This window comes from Theobroma umbraticum, unplaced genomic scaffold, assembly GCF_002168275.2.
Source record: "Theobroma umbraticum cultivar Fairchild unplaced genomic scaffold, ASM216827v3 scaffold_4.1, whole genome shotgun sequence".
NCBI lineage: Eukaryota > Viridiplantae > Streptophyta > Magnoliopsida > Malvales > Malvaceae > Theobroma > Theobroma umbraticum.
The window spans coordinates 3,852,653-3,869,663 of NW_018397258.1; the positions used below are offsets into that span (position 1 = coordinate 3,852,653).

A 17,011-nucleotide genomic window follows, 5' to 3' on the forward strand; every position below is an offset into this window, starting at 1 on the left:
GAGTATATGCGCTAGCTTAAGCATCAAGGAGACCAAGGATAGCATTACAGAAACAAAGCAAATTTTCAGGTAACCCATTTGTTCCTAATGCAGCAGGAGCATGATCATCTCCTTGATGTTTACATGATGCTTTGACACTGTGGGAAAAGATAAGGTCTAGACCTCTAACTAGCAATGAAGATTAAAGCCGCGGATGTTGGAAAGATTTTGATATATAAGAATATATAAAAGCATACGGTATATATTATTATATTTAATACAAATAAGGGAGCAAAGCAGCATGGGTTGAATTATTGTTAAAAAAGATTCATTAATATCAAAATCACAAGATTCCCAGCCTATACGCTCAAAAAGAAAGAAAGAAAAAAAGTCGTTGAAATTGAAGTCCCCCACACCCTATAAAGATAGATATACATAGGTTAGGTTTCATAGCCATAATTGACGATGATGGCGAAGATTACCACATGCGTGCGAGGCACAAAGAAGCTCAAGGGAGCCAAACAAAAAACAAAAAGGCAAGCGAGTGGCTTCTTTCATTTCTGATTTCACTGTTAAGTTTTTTCTTTTTGGCTTAAACATTTTTTCCCACTTTATTTTGAGGCTGTTGCAGGAGGCGTGAATTGTCCAAACTCTATGCTGAAAAAAACAATTGCATGGACCACGCTCCTGTTTATGTGCTTTCAATTCCATTTATATCTAAGTCGACGGTGGATACTCAAAATTGATGCTTTTTCCCTGTGTTAATTAAAGCTTCCTATTGCTGTCACTAATTGAATCTTTTTCCTTCTTTTTTTTTTTTTTAAGAAACGAATTAAGATTTGTTTCTAATCATATATTAGTTGATGGAAAGATTTCATGAATACCGTGATAAGTCTCTAGCCATAAACTAACAGATATGAGACTTAAGGCCATATTGCAATAAAAACAATATGTATGTGTGGTAACGGAGAAAGTTAGAGAAGTGCAATTGGATTCTCAAGAGCTAATTAATTTGATGTCTCCCCCTCTTTTTAATTTTCGTTGAACCAATTGGTCCCCTTCCATTGGTATAAGAAAAAGAACATTACTTTTAATTTATTTATAAAATTTTAACTTTATATCTGAAATACATGTAACAATTTGAACTTCAAAACATACCGGACATCCTATTTCGATTTCATATAATATAGTTTTTAATTAATTCACAACTCGCTATAAATATAGACAGACAATAGCAATATTATGCCGATAAATTGTGGTGGCAGGAGCAAAAAATCTAGAACTTATTTTCCAATTCCATTGACATATTTATTTCTAAGACAGTAACCTATTAATTAATTAACCTTGTTCATGTAAAGGAAATTTTGCCTCCTTCGAATAGAGGAAATATACACCAAGGAGATTAATTGTGAGTGCTTATTTATCCAATTATTAAAAACAAAAGTAGATTAGTACCCTTTTTTTGTTGTAAAATATTGTTAAAGTATAACTTTTGAGTAATGATCAAATCTTTCAGAAATGAAAAGGAAAGTAAAGGGGAAATAAAAATCTCAAGTTGCTCAAATAGATTTTGATAAGATAAAGAATGTGAGTTATTTCATGCAATCTCTCTCTCTCTCTCTCTCTCTCTCTTGGTGATAGATGGGAAAGTTTGGGCAAGTGTGTATATGTAGGAAATGTCCACAGAGGTCTGCTACATTTATTGTGCTAAAGTATAACAGTGATGGAAAAAGACTAATTAGCTACTGGAGATCTAGTTTGAAGACACCTACTTGCATGTTGATGTTGGTCCCAAATTTGATCAAGTTATATGGGGGAGACGATGCTCAATTAAATGGAAGTTGGTCCTGCGCCGGCCATTTTGTCCAAGCTCAATTATTAAAATTTTATAACTTTAGGGTGGATGATGGACTTGTTACCAGGGTGAAGATAGAAATATAAATTTCTACCATAAGTTGTTCCCGAATTGATGGATGGGCAAAGAGGTACAGTAGCAAAGCCCGGTAATGTCCACATGGAACAGATATTTTGTCCTAGATTCATCCCCATCTGGGTATAGCAGCAAATTAAGTTTCCCTCGGTGACCAAGAAGAAGGAAAACGACAATTGGCTTCTGATGATCGAAGATGGACAGTGTAAAGGAGTTTGTGTATGTCAAATTCATGTTCTGTAACAACCGAACCTGACACACTTGGATTCTAGTCTCGAGCAGCGGATGAAGTAAGAACTCATGCTATCACAGGTTACGGTCAAGAAGTTACTTTACCTTCGCTGAGATACATACATTTTTAAATATACTATATATATATATATATTTAATACTTTCGGCTTTCCCCCCAAAATCCCTTCTCGAATACCCGAATCCGGCCCCCCTTTTCCCCGTTCAGCATTCGTCCATTCCCAAATCCGCAAATCATCTCTGCCCTCTGTCTCCGCCTCTCAATCTCATAATACCGCTGAAATAGCCCTCAAATGCCATTTCCCGCATCACCAGTCGACAGTCGCCGACCACAAATCATCACTTCTTGATCTCGCGTGGTTTGATTTTGTTTCAGGTAAGCAATTCTTTACTTAAGTCATTTTTAGCTTAAGTTCGTAGTTTTAGTTATTTCTTATAGCTTTGATTCGACGTGCTTTCTTTCTCTCTAGGGTTTGAATTTTTGGCCATTCAAACTCTATTTAGCTTAACTGAAATGCCCTATTTTTGGTGCTGGTTCGGTGATTTTTGTTTGAGAATCGTTAGGGTTTAGTTGATTTGAATGATGCATTTCTCTTTTCTGGGTCGTTTGTTTGCAAAATTTTGTAAGCCATAAAAAATTTGAATGATGAATTAACAGGGATGAGCATGGTTTGTTTTAATCATTGATTAAACTATGATAAGAAAAACATTAATTAAACTAATGTAACAAGATCTAGCTATAAATAGGAAATGTGCATATTAATTATTAGAACATACTTCAAGACTAGTTGACATCAATGGTTGTCTTAATAATTGTATTTGGTATATGTGAAAATTTAAGTTCATTGAATTTTAAGTTACATTAAAGAAGATATTTCTTTTTTTTTTTTCACAAGGATTTTGAGCTATATGGAACAAGATAATTTCTATCCAATAAATCACATAAGTCTATTATAAGATAAGAATTTGAGATCTTAAAAACCAATGAGTCTCAAGTTGTAACCAAAGGAATGTACTTATGACTGTCACCATTCTCTATCAAAAATTTGAATTTGAAACGTCTAAATTGAAAATTTCAAGTTCTAAATATTATAATGTACTTATTGGAGACTAATATTATCTAAACTGATACTACATATAGTTTGTTTTTTATTTTAGTCTCCACAAATTGGATGGATCACTTTTCAAACAATTTAATTCAAATGATTTGTAGTAAGCAGTTTTTTGGTTGGGTGATTGAGTTGGACAATAATTCTACCTTTTTTTTTCCTTTACATTCTTTCTCTTATCAAAATCTTCTTGGAGCAAGTTTAGCTTCTCTTTTCCCCGTCACTTTCCTTCTCATTTTTGAAAGATCTGACCATTAGTCAAAAATTATACTTTTAACAATTTTTTTCTACAAAATGTTACTAATCTACTGTTTTTTAATAATTGAATTTGAGCTTTTCTAATTTGTGATAACTATTGCATATAACAAATTCACATTACAACTAACTAAAAAGCACACAAAATCTGTTTGATATTTCCTCTATCCATTAAGGGTGAAATTCTCTTTAAATAAACAAGGTTAGTAGGTTACAGTCTTACAAATAAATATGGCAATGGAATTGGAAAGCAGGTTCTAGATTATGTTTTTTGCGAACACCACAATTTGTCATATGTTGTTGATATTGTCTGTCTTTATTTATAGCTAGTTTTGAACTAACTAAAACTGTGTTACATGGACTTGGAATAGGGTATCAGACATGGGGACATTATGTTTTTTTTTTTATAATTTTTACTTTAATTTTGATGGTCAAAGTGTTATGTGGCTATAAATAGTGAAATATTTAAGAAGTCTCAAACAAGGGTACATTAGGATAAAGTTAAGAGTACATGTAAAATAGATTAAGTGTAATATTCTTTTTCTAATATTAACTAAGTGGATGTACAAGAGGAGGCTAACTGGTTCAACAAAAGTTCGAAGGAGAGGAGACATCAAGTTAGCTCTTGAGAAGCCCATCAAACTCTCTCACTTTCTCCATTTTCACATATTTTCGTTCTTTCTAGTTAATCCTTTAAGAAATCAAAGCAGATAAGATGTATATTTAGTGACAGCAAAAGTTAGTCCAGGGAAAAGCATCATTTTTGTGTATCCTCTATCAACTTAGATATGGAATTAAACACATGCAAACACAGATGGTCCTTGCTATTTTTTTAGCATACCATCTTAAGACTAACACCCAAAAGAGTTTTGAGACGTTTCACTCCTCTTGCATCAGTCTCAAAATAAAGTGGAAAAAGATGTAAGCCAAGAAGAAAGAACTTAACAGTGAAATCAGAAATGAAAGAAGGTACTCTCTGTTTTCTTGTTCTTTTTTTTTGTTTTGGCTTTCTTCATCTTCTTCGTACTTGCACACAAGTGGTTTCTTTATGATCATCAATTATGCCTATTAAACTTAACCTATGTATATCTCTCTTTATAGGGTGTGAGGGACTTCATTTCAATGATTTTTTTCTTTTTCCTTTTCAGTGTAGCTAGGAATCTTGTGACTGAAATTAATGAAATCTTTTGGGCCTATTTAACTAGGGCCGTGGTTAGCCCATGTCGAATGTAAGCCTGGCCTAAACTTTTGGGCCTTCCCAAGATAAGTCATGACCCAAAATATTTAAGGGTGTTAGATCTGGAGTTTGTCCAACCTGATTCTTTCCAAATGAATGAATTTCAGTTTCTGTCTGTCTGATCAAGTGTCCCCTTCGGCTTTGCCATTGCAAATTTGCAGTTGAAGTCCAGCCTTTTGCACTGTCAAATCTCCTCTAGTGAAAAAAAAATCCCTACACACAAATTGAACTTTCTTTCTTGTTCAGGGTTAATGGAATATCGATGTGTCCAGTGCGGGTTTCAGGTCAAAACCCTGTTTGTTCAATACTCACCGGGAAACATTCGATTGATGAAATGTGTAAGCTTAACCATTATTTCTCTTAATTTCTAAAATCATGGTTTTTTCATTTACTCCTTTAACTTGTGGATTTGAATTTTTTTAATAGGAGAAATGTAAAGCAGTTGCCGATGAGTATATCGAATGTGAGCTCATGGTAAAGGCCTTCTAATAGCTTAAAAAAAAACTGACTTTTTTAGCATTTTTCTCAAATACCATTTTGATTTTTTTAGTTAGTTTATTACTGTTTCTTTTTTTAAGTTTTGGGTTAATGATTTATTTGTTCAATTGGTGTAGATTGTTTTGATTGATTTAATCTTGCACAAGCCAAAAGCATATAGGCATCTACTTTACAATGTACTCAACCAACAAGGTACCTATTTTCAGGTACAATTACAATGTTTGGTTTTTCATTGTTATTCAGTTTATATTTGTTTGGTTAATTGATTAATTATTAAAACAGGAAATTTGGTGTTTGTTTTATTACTGAGAATCATGGGTGCATGCTGACTCTTACATAGAATTGGGTATGTTGAAAACTTTGCAGGGTCTATTGTGGAAGCTATTATTTGGTTTTCTCGTTCTTGATGCTTGTATCCATTTTAAGTATACTTTAAAATTGTTCAAAAATTCTTTGAATTCTTCATATTATATGTATTGGGTGCCTTATCGATCCAAGATAGAAGTTTGCTTGTCAAAAGACATGATGAAAAATGGGGCATGTCCATGAGCATTTCTTCATATTTTTGGTTATATCGAAAGGTTTGTTCCTCTTGTGCAAGTGCTAAAAAATTTTAGATTCTTGATTTCTAATATGTTTTGTTTGTATACAGTTTTGATTGATGTCTTTGCTAATGCCAATTGTAGATATTGGTGGACGTATTTCTTGGAAACTTTATGTTTCTATGTTGTTTTCTTCTTGCGATCAGGAAACTTCTGAAGACATCAGCTCAATTCTTTAGGTATGTATTTGCATTTCTCTTAGCTGAGTACTTATTTTTGATTTCTCTCTGGCTAGTGAACTTTGAAATGTGGTTTATTGGTAATAGCCACAGTGCTATAGATAGGTAGCCAGTATTCATTGGTAGGGTAGTCAGGAGACATGCCCTTGGTTAAGATCTACCAGATGGCAGAAGCAAAAGAAGTCGTGGAAGGGAGAGGGGAGGATGGGGATAGCATGAAAAATTTTAAGCTGCGGAAATTTCCAAATTGGGAACTCAGAGGTAGCACTAGGAAGAGATTAGAGACAATTGGGAGCTCAGAGGTAGCACTAGGAAACGATTAGAGACAGTTGGCTACAATGTAATTGTAACTTCTAGATCTTTTGGGAGGTATGAACAAAGTTGATGAGGCATCACAGAAATTAGGATTGTTCCAAAACTATTCAGTGTTACTGGATAATTGAATAAGGTAGTACCACTGACTTAACTATTTGTTAAATTCTTTGTCTGATGTATTCTTTGTTTAACATAGCAGTTAATGTACCTACTGTTTCTAACCTTCACAGGCTCGGCAAACTTTTGCTCGCAGTTCTAATTTCAAGTTACTTCAAGATTTTGCTTGTTGCCATGATGGTTTGCTTTCTAATGCTAAGATCTTATTTCTATAAAATATGTTGCTGGCTTCTTCATTTTCTCCTGGACTTTTTCTCTTCTATCTGTCCACTTGTAATCCAAGATCATCCATCTAACTTCCGTTATTGCATTCTGCAGGTCTGGGAATTTCCACCTTCAGTGATTTACATCATTGATTTATTAGTTTTATCATCTAATACAGTGGCACTAAAAGGTGAGATAATCAATACTTCACAGTTTTTCACATGACAAATAATAAGCATCTATTTTTTATATAGTCTTGATAGCGGTGATTGTTGGGTGCCAACTGCATGAGCCTTGAAATGTGGTAAAGTAGGATCTTTCCTTGCTCTTGAATGTGGCAGTTGTCAGTAATCAAGGTTAGTAGGGGTAGATGAATATGCCCTTGTAGATAAGATAATTTACCATAACTTACCCAAAGTGGGAGGGAGTTGTGGGGGAGAGGCATGATGAGATTGAGGATTCCATCCATGGAAAAGATTACCATTTGTATTGTACATCGCAATAATTTTATGATTTTTGCAGTACTTTGATATGTAAAATCTCAAATGTTATTACCCAAAAAAGAAAAAAGATGTCCAATGTGTTCTTGAATTAGCTAATTTTGCCGCTTGAACTTAAATATGTTGTCCTGTAAGATCTAAAAAAAGATCTCATTGATAGCTGAATTGTCTACTTCATCCCCGTTGGCAGATACTGATGAATTGTTTCTTTGTGAACTAGTGATAACCGAGTCAGATATGAATCCATGTGTAGGGGCCTGCTTCATTGCGCATGCTGTAAAATTTTGTACAACTCAGGCTTTTTAGTTCAGGTCATTGAGATATTCTATCATTTGTTTTTTGTTTGAATATCCGTACTGTATTCAAACTGAAAATAATTCTTTTCTTCCTTTTCTTCTTTAATCTTGTATTCCATGTGGTCGCTGCACGAATGTAAACATCACAAGTGTTCAATATCTTGGGCTGGAAGTCTAATATTGTTCAAGGCCCATAAAAAAGCCAGCAGTCCCACTTAGCCATATAAACGAGTTACAATCATTCCTCTTGGAAGTTGTAGTATTGGATTAGGGCTTGTGGTGCCTCATCGAATCAAGCACTGGTCATGACTTGTACACAAAGGCAAAACTTCATAACCCCATTGGGAAAAAGATGTAAAAACCGAATCTATAAAACGAACTAACAAAGATTGGTGCCATGTCAGAGCAAATCCTTGGAGACTGATCCTATTAAGGCTAAGCAACGGTTGACTGCAAAATTTCATGGCATATTAAATTACTTAAAAGTAAATGATATTTTTTATTTTTATAAAAAAATAAATAGTAAAAGTGTTAACTAAGTGGAGTGATAATTAAACATAGCTGCAAGCATAGGCAGTGATACGGTTTGGATGCTAATCATCCCAAGGTGGAGAGTTTGATCCCTTACACCATTAATTGGACCAAAATTAAAGATGGATGACACAAACAACTCACAAAAATACTCTCTGTTTACATTAGCTACAACAATAAAAATAACAAAGTAGTAATAATTTTCCATGGCATTGTTCACCACCCTCTCATACTACATAGATATCCATCTTCTCCATTATGGTCCTGGACTTATTTTGTAGCTTACATTGCCCATTCCCCTTGCTTCAGCACTAAGCTTTCTTTGATCTCTCTCATTTCTCCTATTAATTGTAAATGTAGGGAACGCTTCCATTATATTGGAAGGCTCCTATATTGTAACTGTCAACTTGTGCCTGATGGTTATTCAAAGAGTTGTTCTATTACTGAGATGGAGCCGCTTGAATATCTTCCCCTCTATTTAAGCGCTCAGATTCGATGCGTGGCCTTTTCCTAGACGACTCCATTGGGCAGGGATCATATGGTGATCCCATTGTGCTGTCAGTTCGGTTCTGTTGTTCGCTTCCCAAGACTTCATCAGTAGTGAAGTAAATCTTATTCCAAAACTCATCATCCTGTTCATTGGTGCTCAACTCGTCATTTTCAACCCCTTCAGGCGCGTGTGACAATTCAGCCATGAATAACCCTTCTAGTAAACACTTATCAAACTCTGAATCTTCCTGAATCATAAATAAAGACAGATTAGCTCTTGATCTGTTCATCATCACATGCAAAAGTAAGTAGTAGTTGAAAATCTTCGCTAACCATCGGAACGGAATTCTCTGCAACATGGTTTTCGAAAGCCAAGCTAGATCTCTCATTCTCAGCAACTAAAGTAGCTTGTTGATTGCCTCCGCCTACTGAATTGGTTTGATCATTAGGGATGAAAATCGAGCTCCGTGAGGAATTATCATGTTCACTAGTCCTACCAGAATTTAGGGTCTCAACACAGTCATTAAGAGCTTTCGGCTTTTGGTTAACTAGCCCACCAAAGTCTTCCTGGTTCTGAATCATAACCAAAAAAGAAAAAATGGTTTCAGATGTGATTATCATCATCCACATGGATAAATGGTTAGAAAAAAATATTTCCACCGATCTTACGTTTGGGATATCATCATCTGCAACATGGACTAGGAAGTTAGAAGGTAGCTTAGGGCCTTCATTCTCATCAACAAAGAAAGGTTGGTTGCTTCTTTGTTCAGTGTTGATCTCATCATTATTAATAAGGGAATCCACAAATTCATCATCATCCTGTTCATTTGTGGTCAATGTCGTTTGATTCCCACTATATTCATTAAATGCTTCCGACTCTGTTAATGGCGCATTAGAGTTTAGCTGGTCCTGAATCATAAACAAATTAACGATCGTTTTGGATATGTTCATCATTATTATTAACATTAGAGAAAGGGTTTGAAAAAGTTTCGTGTTAGGCATCTAACCTCTGGAATTGCATTGTTTGTAGCTTGATTTTCTAAATTTGAAGGCAAAGAGTGACTCGATTGGCCTTCTTCACCTCTTGAAACATCTACCTTACCATATTTTTTCTTCAGTCTACAAAGAGCTATTCTTTTCTACAGAAAATTAAATGAAGGAAAAAAAAGCTGTGTTACACCCATCAAAAAATTGGACGACGAATCGTACAGGTAATGAAAAACAAAACAAAGGGACTGAAAATACTAAAAAGAAAAAGAAAAAGGCAATATGATTCATCCATGGTGGCTAGAGTAGCATATAAGAACATACTTGGTTTGGTAGATTAAGAGGGATTTCGAACTCATGTATGACCCATTGGGTCTTTTTTTCGTTCTTCTTTTTATCCCTAACACGACCTCGGTAGAATACCAAAGTTTGCCTGCTTCCTCTGATCTCTTGTCCATTATATGTTGTTAATATCTCACTAGGTGTCCCCGTTGGTTTCCAGTATCCTTCCCTGGTAACCCTGTTTTTCCTTTCACTATTGCGGTACTTGTATTTCGGTGAGCAGAAGAAATACCAAAGGTTATCTCCGGGCTCTGACTTCGAACGCCCTGCAACAGACAAAGAAAACCCAAGAGAGAAAAACGGCAATTACAAGTGGGCATCAGGAACTGCAACAACATGCAACAAGTGCTTTACCAGGCAATTCCCAAGGTTCGAACTCGCAGATATCTTCGAGGTGTGTTATTACTGGAACAAGGAAATCACCGACTTGGACAATCGAATCACGGTCGAGTACTCTTTTGTCCCATAGATGCTCGATAGCTTCTGCGTCTGTTGGGTGGAATCTGAACCCCTTTACGTAGTTCATTTCAAATCCAGAGTTCCACAATAGCTAGCTAGAAAAAGAAACAAGATGAACCAAATTGAAAGCAGATATTTGGTGGAAATACTCTGTCCCTCCTCTTATATGTAGCAGTCTTTGCTAGTGCTAGCAGATAACAGTGAGTCAGTAAGAGTACTACACTACTATCGTTACTTGGGGCAAAAGAACCCACCTTGACCCCACTAAACCGTGTCTACATTTTCCAATTTCCTATCTTTAAACCTGTCTAAGTATCATGAATGAGATATTTGGAGCTTAGAAATCTGCCATACTAACTAAATACGTGGCAAATTCTGTGTGCATGCACAACCAAAGTGATCCAAGTGGAGCAACGAATATTTGCGACATTTATCATACTTAGCTTGGTATTTTATTTACATGGGATTTTAGGGAAATTGCTTTCCATGTTCTAGCCGACCCCACCAGCCCTGCCATTCTTCTTGATCCTTTCTTTTTCATTGTTCTCGACCAGTTCCCCATCTGGTCGTCCTTTTTGTAAGTTTGTTGTGTTCCGCACTAACTATGGCCGATACCTTTATTCCGACCCGTGATGATTTCATCAATCCTTTGGAAATAAGTTTCATTTTGGATTCCAGAATCTTCGATAGGATCGTGATTGAAATTATTTGGTCTAGAATCTTCTATGACAAGCATCCTATTTGTTGATAACCATAAGGGCAAGTTGGTGCCATGGTTCCACCCTTATGTTTAAACAATATTTACAACTTAAAGGCCAAGTTCTCTGTAATCGCTCTAAAGAGTAGGGCATTTGGGCAGAGTTTTAACTCTATAATCACTCTAAAGAGAGACACAACAATCACTATATCGAACCTGAGTTGTCACATTTTCGCAGTGTTTAATATCTAAGATGTTTGCTTAACTTGTTTGATTGACTTTAAAGTGTAAGCTTGACATCAATACAGAGATTATAGCAAGGTAAAATTGACTACACCATGGCGTTCCTATGTTTCTTTGAGAACACTTGATAACTGATTAAGCCAACAATGGAATCTCCTGTGGAGGAAAGAAGCAGGGGGGAATGGAAGAGTCTATAAACAAGAGACTGAATTGCTTGCTGCCTTTGCAGTAAGTTATTAATCGATTGAACAATTTAAGGCATCAACAGTAATTTTTTCTATAAAAGAAAAAGAAAGAATATTTTGTATGCAAGTAGTTTTCAATCCTGGATATAGATGTTGATGCATTAGTTAAATTTAAATAAACAGCCCTGCATCCCAAATACTAAGTGGGATGCTTTAACTTTGGAAATTACATAAATTAGTGTGGTGACACGTAATAGAATTTTGGATAATACAAATAAAGTTCATTTTTCACTTCTTAATCCTTAAATACAAAAAGAAAATAACCTTTCCCAGAAACTTCAACCAGCAAGATTGGGTGGAAGAACCAAATCTTTAATACGCAGCTTCCCGTTTGAAGTGATTTGAGACAGGCACCAAGAACAAGAGTCAAGTTAGAGCAACAGCCAACAAAACTGCAGTTACATCATAAACTTATCTTATTTATTTCTTGCTTTAATACATGCATAACAGAATTTGGGACTCCAATCTGCTATCCTTGCATTAATTGCAAGGGCAGAATACCGACAGAATACAAAGATGCATCAAGGTGATGCCTAAGTAATATAAATCATGAAGATAATGAACATAAATTCATTATTAAGACTCAAGACAGACCCTTAAAGTAATACAAGTACATGGAGAAGGTAGCCCTATCAGCAATGTGAAGAAAGGATATGCCTAGATGACACATGCCTTCAATATGTTGGAACCAGATAGTGATTTGTCATGATAAAAATGCGGGTATTGGGTGTGAGAACAGCATAGGGATGTTTTTTCTTTCATTATCAACTCCGAGGACCAATTGCTGCTATAGAAGTCAATTCATAAATGACAGCTATAAACAATATTATGCCTAGAAGTTCATTGACAAAATATACTAACGGTGAACTAGATTTATGGTTTAATGAAGGTTTATCTAGGTATATGAAGAAACCTCTTTGATCACTTTCAGCTGACTCACTCCAGTGCATCTGCAAGCTTTTTTTTTTATTGGTTTCTTTTGCCTTTTTAAACTTCATGTTAGATTCCATAACAGCATTTTCCATTTGAGGCAGATTATCAGCAGTGACATGCTGTTTTACATCTCTAGCCTGCAAGGGGAATGAAGCTAGCAGTTAAGAGCAAATGACATAAACCTGAGCATTGATTTGAAGAACATCTTTCCTCAATGTAGGTGAAACATCATATTTCAAGTAATGCAGGTTGATTCTCTCACCTTGTCTAGGGACACTGTTTTCACAGAAAACTTTCCCTGCTTAGTGATTCTTTTTGGATCATCTTCTTGCTCTATTAAATTTTGAGACCTCTCTTGATATTGAGGATTGTCGAATCTTGTTGCATAAGGATAATCTACACTTTCTGCTAAAGCAACATGAAAAATGCAATGCAGATCGACATCTGAGTCACCAGAAGGGGCATCCATTTCTCTGGATTCATTATGGATAGATAACATCCTTTTCCTTCCATTGGGATCATGCTCTACAGAAGTTAAAGTTTCATTTGGTGCATTAACTGTTGCCATTGCTTGGGATTTTTTGGAACCGGAATGTTCATCAAGCATGCTTGAAGCACTCACTACCTGCTCATACTGTTGACATAAATAAATGAATAGAAAATTAACTAAGCATCCGAAATGAAAAGTTACAGAGCAATGTACAAGTTTTGAAAGGTTAAGGGGCCAAGAATGCAGCAAAGCATTTCCAGGGCCTGAGATTCTTTTAACCCATGTTAGAGCCAGAAAAACATAGTTTAATCCACAAAATAACGTTAATAAGATCATGATAACAGTTTGAGATATAAATCATTCTCACTCATACCATGTTTTCAGTAAGAGGAAAAAGAAGATATAATAAAAGGAGAAATGGTTCCCTTTCTCTCTTTTTCTTTCCACCCTTTCTTCATCCTTTCCTTTCTGTTCCACCAAACAAAGTGTGAGGTTGTTACAATGCACCCCTTGATATTCTTTTATATAATCACCTTTGTAGTTCATTTGCGAAATAGGTATGCATTTTCATTTTTGGTTAAGTTGGGCAACCAAATTCTATCCATAGAACAATATCACCAGAGCAACATAACAATGAGACGGACCGCACATCTTGTTTGCATAGGATAATACTCTAATGATATTTTTCTATTAATCAACATATCCATGAGCTATCTAAGGAATAATTTTTTACCGTTTCTTGACATTCTTCATTTTCAATGGCCTCGCATAGTCCACCATTTTCAAAGCGTGACCTTTTTCTAGAGGACTCCCCAGGGCAGGTCATACGCATATCAAAGGGCAAGCTGCAGCCCTCATTTTCATCAGGATAAACTTCGTCAGTATCGACCAAATATTTAGTCCAGGAGTCATCGTTCTGTTCATTGGAGTTAGATAGGTGTTGAACCCCACAATGGCCACCACTAAACTCGCACAAATATGTTGAATCCACACAAGAAGGCACCTGCTCCTCACGCATCATCGGTTGTGGTGAAGGAGACAAGTTGTTGTCAGCCTCATCCCTGCCATCAGGTTCTTCCAATGTGGCTAGCATCACATCAGGGTCGAACATGGCTGAGTTCTGAATCATACAGAAACACAAATAGTTATGGATATTTCTCAGTCCAAAGAGATTGAATTGACAATTTTGCACAAGGCTTCTTACTTCAGGAATCCCATCATCTGCAACCTGACTTGGCTCACAAACTTCACTCCTTGAAGTATCGGCCTTTTCATCTTCTTTATTCTTCAATTTACAGAGATAAATGCCCTCCTGCGCAGGTGGAAGTATAGTCAAGTTTCAGTCTTAAATTTTCAATAAGAAAAATGAAGAAATCGTTATTTTATTCAAGCTCTACGATTAGAAAACCTGAACAGACCTCACACATCAAACTTACTCTTAGGGACTTACCATTTTCCTCTAATCACCTCAATAACCACTGTAAATGACTTAGAGCACTGATCAACTTGTTGATATACAACAAGTTTGCAATTCAATTGAACCATCTCCCCAACCAATTAACGAAAATTACTAACGAAGTTCCACAAAGATAAGACAGACACCACTTGTTTAAGCTCAAATTGGGAAACAAGCAATTAATTTCTCAAGACTTACTCCTACAAGTAGAGTTAATTTCCCCATTCAATATCAAGAAAGATACTAAAAAGGGACATAAACTTGAATTCAAATATCAGTCACCTATAATGAACAAATATAAGCAAGCTAAAGCTAAGACTTATAATATAATTGTAGAAATAAGATAAAACAAAAGAACATACCTTGTTGTCGAGAACAGTAGAAATGAAAATGTACTCGTGCATGACCCAAGGCGTCCATTTTGCATTTGAACCACGACCCTGAAAAAAAACCAAAGTTTTCTTTATGGCACTCCCTCTCTTTCCCTTTACATTACGAGTCTTTCCCGTTATTTTCCAGAACCCTTTGTCGGTAGTCCTCTTGACCCGTTTGCTGTCCTTTCGTCGAGAAAAGAAATACCAAACTTGATCAGCTGACTTTATCTTAGAAAGCCCTTCAAAAACAAACCCCGGGATTAACAACATTTTTATAGTTTCAAACTGGAATACGTAAACAATAAACTTGGAATTCTTACGGGGTAGTTCCCAGGGATCTTTCCTGCAAAGGCCGTCGACCTCTTTTATAGCTTGGACGAGAGAATCACGGTCGAGAATTTTGTTCCATAGATAATGGTCTACGAGTTCTTTGTCAGTTGGGTGGAATCTGTATCCCACAATGTCGCTGTTGCTACTGATGCTTCCCATCTCACTGGATAACGAGAAACAAACGAAAGAATGATGAGATGAAGAGGAAAAGGAAGAAGGGCGATGATGAAAGAAAGGAGAAAGCGAGTGAAGAGATGGTTTCAGATTTTCAAAATGACATTAGAGATGCCATGTTCGTAGACAGAAGAGTGAACTCCGTTTGCCTTACTGGAGAAGTTTAATGGAAAGGACAAAAGGATTCTTGCTGGGTCCCGCATACCGTGTTTTACAAAAATGCTCAGATAGCTTATTGGTCACAACTCTACTGCCACGATGGCAACTTTGATCCTTGGATTCACAGCTTTGTAGGAATTGGGATGCTCACCGATCAACGTTCCAAGTTTCTGGTGCATGCAATCCAATCGACATGGAAGTGGAATGACCAAGTTGCTACATTTCTAAGAAGATTTTGTAAAGAGCAATTTTCTCATACAATAAAACGTGACCTTATATTATTTAATTTATTTTACTTAGTTATAAAAAACGAATTAAGTTTATATGGTTTTAACAAAATGATAATATTATAATCCATAATAATATCTAATAAAATGAGCTAAGTTTCAACATTAAATATGGATTTTAAGAGTGTAAGTTTGAGTTTAAATCTTATAATAATGGGTAGGATTATGATTTACTATATACAAAAAAAAATTAATCTTTTATCTTATTTGTAAGATCTCAATGTAGAATTACAAAGCAAAATGAGAGAAAGATTCAAGTACATTGAATACTAACAATTAATCTGATTAATATTAATTTTGTTGTCAATTCATGAATCATAAAATCGAATACAATTTGAATGTATTCCAAATTTCAACTTTAGAGAATTTTGAGTTAAGATTAAATTATTTATACAAAAAGTATATCCATTAGTGTAAGAGCAAATCATAGTTTGAATATATGATCTGATTAAACATTATTTTACGTGGTTTGCCATAAATTATGTCATGTTTAAGTTGATATCTTTAACCATTCGAAAATTTAATTTTTGGCTACTAATGCTATCAACAAACAAAGAGCTTTTGTTTCTCTTAATATGAGAAATAAATCAGTATATAGATTGTAACTTAGTTTGGCCTGTAGCGAGAGAACTCAAAATTTTAAATTTTGAGTCGAAATTAAAATTCAATTCTTGAATCATTTAAATAAGTATCGAATTTATAAAATCAAATATTAAGAAAAATTAAAATAAATTATAAATAAGTACTGAATTTGCAAAATTTAGATTATTGATGTCAATCTATGTTGTTTTGATTAATTTTAGTGCATGGGTTTCACAAGGCAAAGTCTTAATTGAGTTTTGGTAAGGTCAATTTCATTAAATAATACTTGGAAACCCAAGTAACAGATATAGACTTAATACTGAATCAAATTTTAAGAATTGGAAAAGAGAAATAGAGTTTGTCATTCAAATAACAGATATAGACTTAGTAATGAATGTCGATAGACTTGGAGAACCTATCGTTGAAAGTTATAAAGAACATAAAAAAGCTTTTGAGATATGGAAGAAATCCAATAAGTTATGTTTTCCTGTTACAACTAATACAAAAGAATTCTCAGCTGCAATAGTTCAAAGATATAAGATGTTGTCAAATGCTAAAATTGGTAATTTTATAAAAGAATTTTATTCCATAAAATATGATGGGATAGGAGGAATTAGGGAATACATAATCAAGAAGGTCCACTCCACTGTTAAACCAAACTAAGAGTGTTTGAGATTATTATTCCTAATACTTGCATTGTTCACCAAGTCTTGAACACCTTTCCTGTTGAATTTGGGTATGTAGTCACTGCTGGTAACTCACA

At 35.1% G+C, this 17,011-nt stretch overlaps 3 protein-coding genes across 10 annotated transcripts; 1 reads left to right on the forward strand and 2 right to left on the reverse strand.

The window, feature by feature from the left end:
- Positions 1-1,835: 1,835 nt before the first annotated feature.
- On the forward strand, positions 1,836-7,648 carry LOC110413645 (protein ARV 2-like). Of its 7 annotated transcripts, none has more exons than XM_021424544.2 (11): positions 1,919-2,534; positions 4,420-4,491; positions 5,006-5,097; positions 5,186-5,233; positions 5,374-5,449; positions 5,598-5,669; positions 5,756-5,838; positions 5,944-6,038; positions 6,584-6,650; positions 6,789-6,864; positions 7,395-7,648. In XM_021424544.2, the coding sequence occupies exons 2-11, from the start codon at positions 4,482-4,484 to the stop codon at positions 7,478-7,480; spliced, it is 705 nt and encodes a 234-aa protein (XP_021280219.1). In that variant the 5' UTR covers positions 1,919-2,534; positions 4,420-4,481; the 3' UTR covers positions 7,481-7,648. The 7 variants fall into 7 exon arrangements, 6 of the variants coding, with proteins under 6 accessions (XP_021280216.1, XP_021280218.1, XP_021280219.1 ...); XM_021424545.2 differs by having other exon boundaries at positions 1,936-2,534; positions 5,374-5,463; positions 5,624-5,669; XM_021424541.2 differs by having other exon boundaries at positions 1,875-2,534; positions 6,584-6,864.
- Positions 7,649-8,015: 367 nt separating this feature from the next.
- On the reverse strand, positions 8,016-10,511 carry LOC110413916 (uncharacterized). The gene is made up of 6 exons (XM_021424942.2): positions 10,174-10,511; positions 9,802-10,085; positions 9,498-9,629; positions 9,160-9,399; positions 8,824-9,063; positions 8,016-8,738 (listed from the first exon to the last, which is right to left on the reverse strand). Exons 1-6 carry the CDS (start codon positions 10,343-10,345, stop codon positions 8,442-8,444), a joined length of 1,365 nt encoding a protein of 454 aa, XP_021280617.1. The 5' UTR covers positions 10,346-10,511; the 3' UTR covers positions 8,016-8,441.
- Positions 10,512-11,519: 1,008 nt separating this feature from the next.
- LOC110413832 (protein NTM1-like 9) lies at positions 11,520-15,342 on the reverse strand. Of its 2 annotated transcripts, XM_021424815.2 has the most exons (7): positions 15,037-15,342; positions 14,705-14,955; positions 14,091-14,198; positions 13,620-14,006; positions 12,659-13,030; positions 12,377-12,533; positions 11,520-11,786 (listed from the first exon to the last, which is right to left on the reverse strand). In XM_021424815.2, exons 1-7 carry the CDS (start codon positions 15,203-15,205, stop codon positions 11,776-11,778), a joined length of 1,455 nt encoding a protein of 484 aa, XP_021280490.1. In that variant the 5' UTR covers positions 15,206-15,342; the 3' UTR covers positions 11,520-11,775. The 2 variants fall into 2 exon arrangements, with proteins under 2 accessions (XP_021280490.1, XP_021280489.1); XM_021424814.2 differs by lacking the exon at positions 11,520-11,786 and having other exon boundaries at positions 11,970-12,533.
- Positions 15,343-17,011: the final 1,669 nt, after the last annotated feature.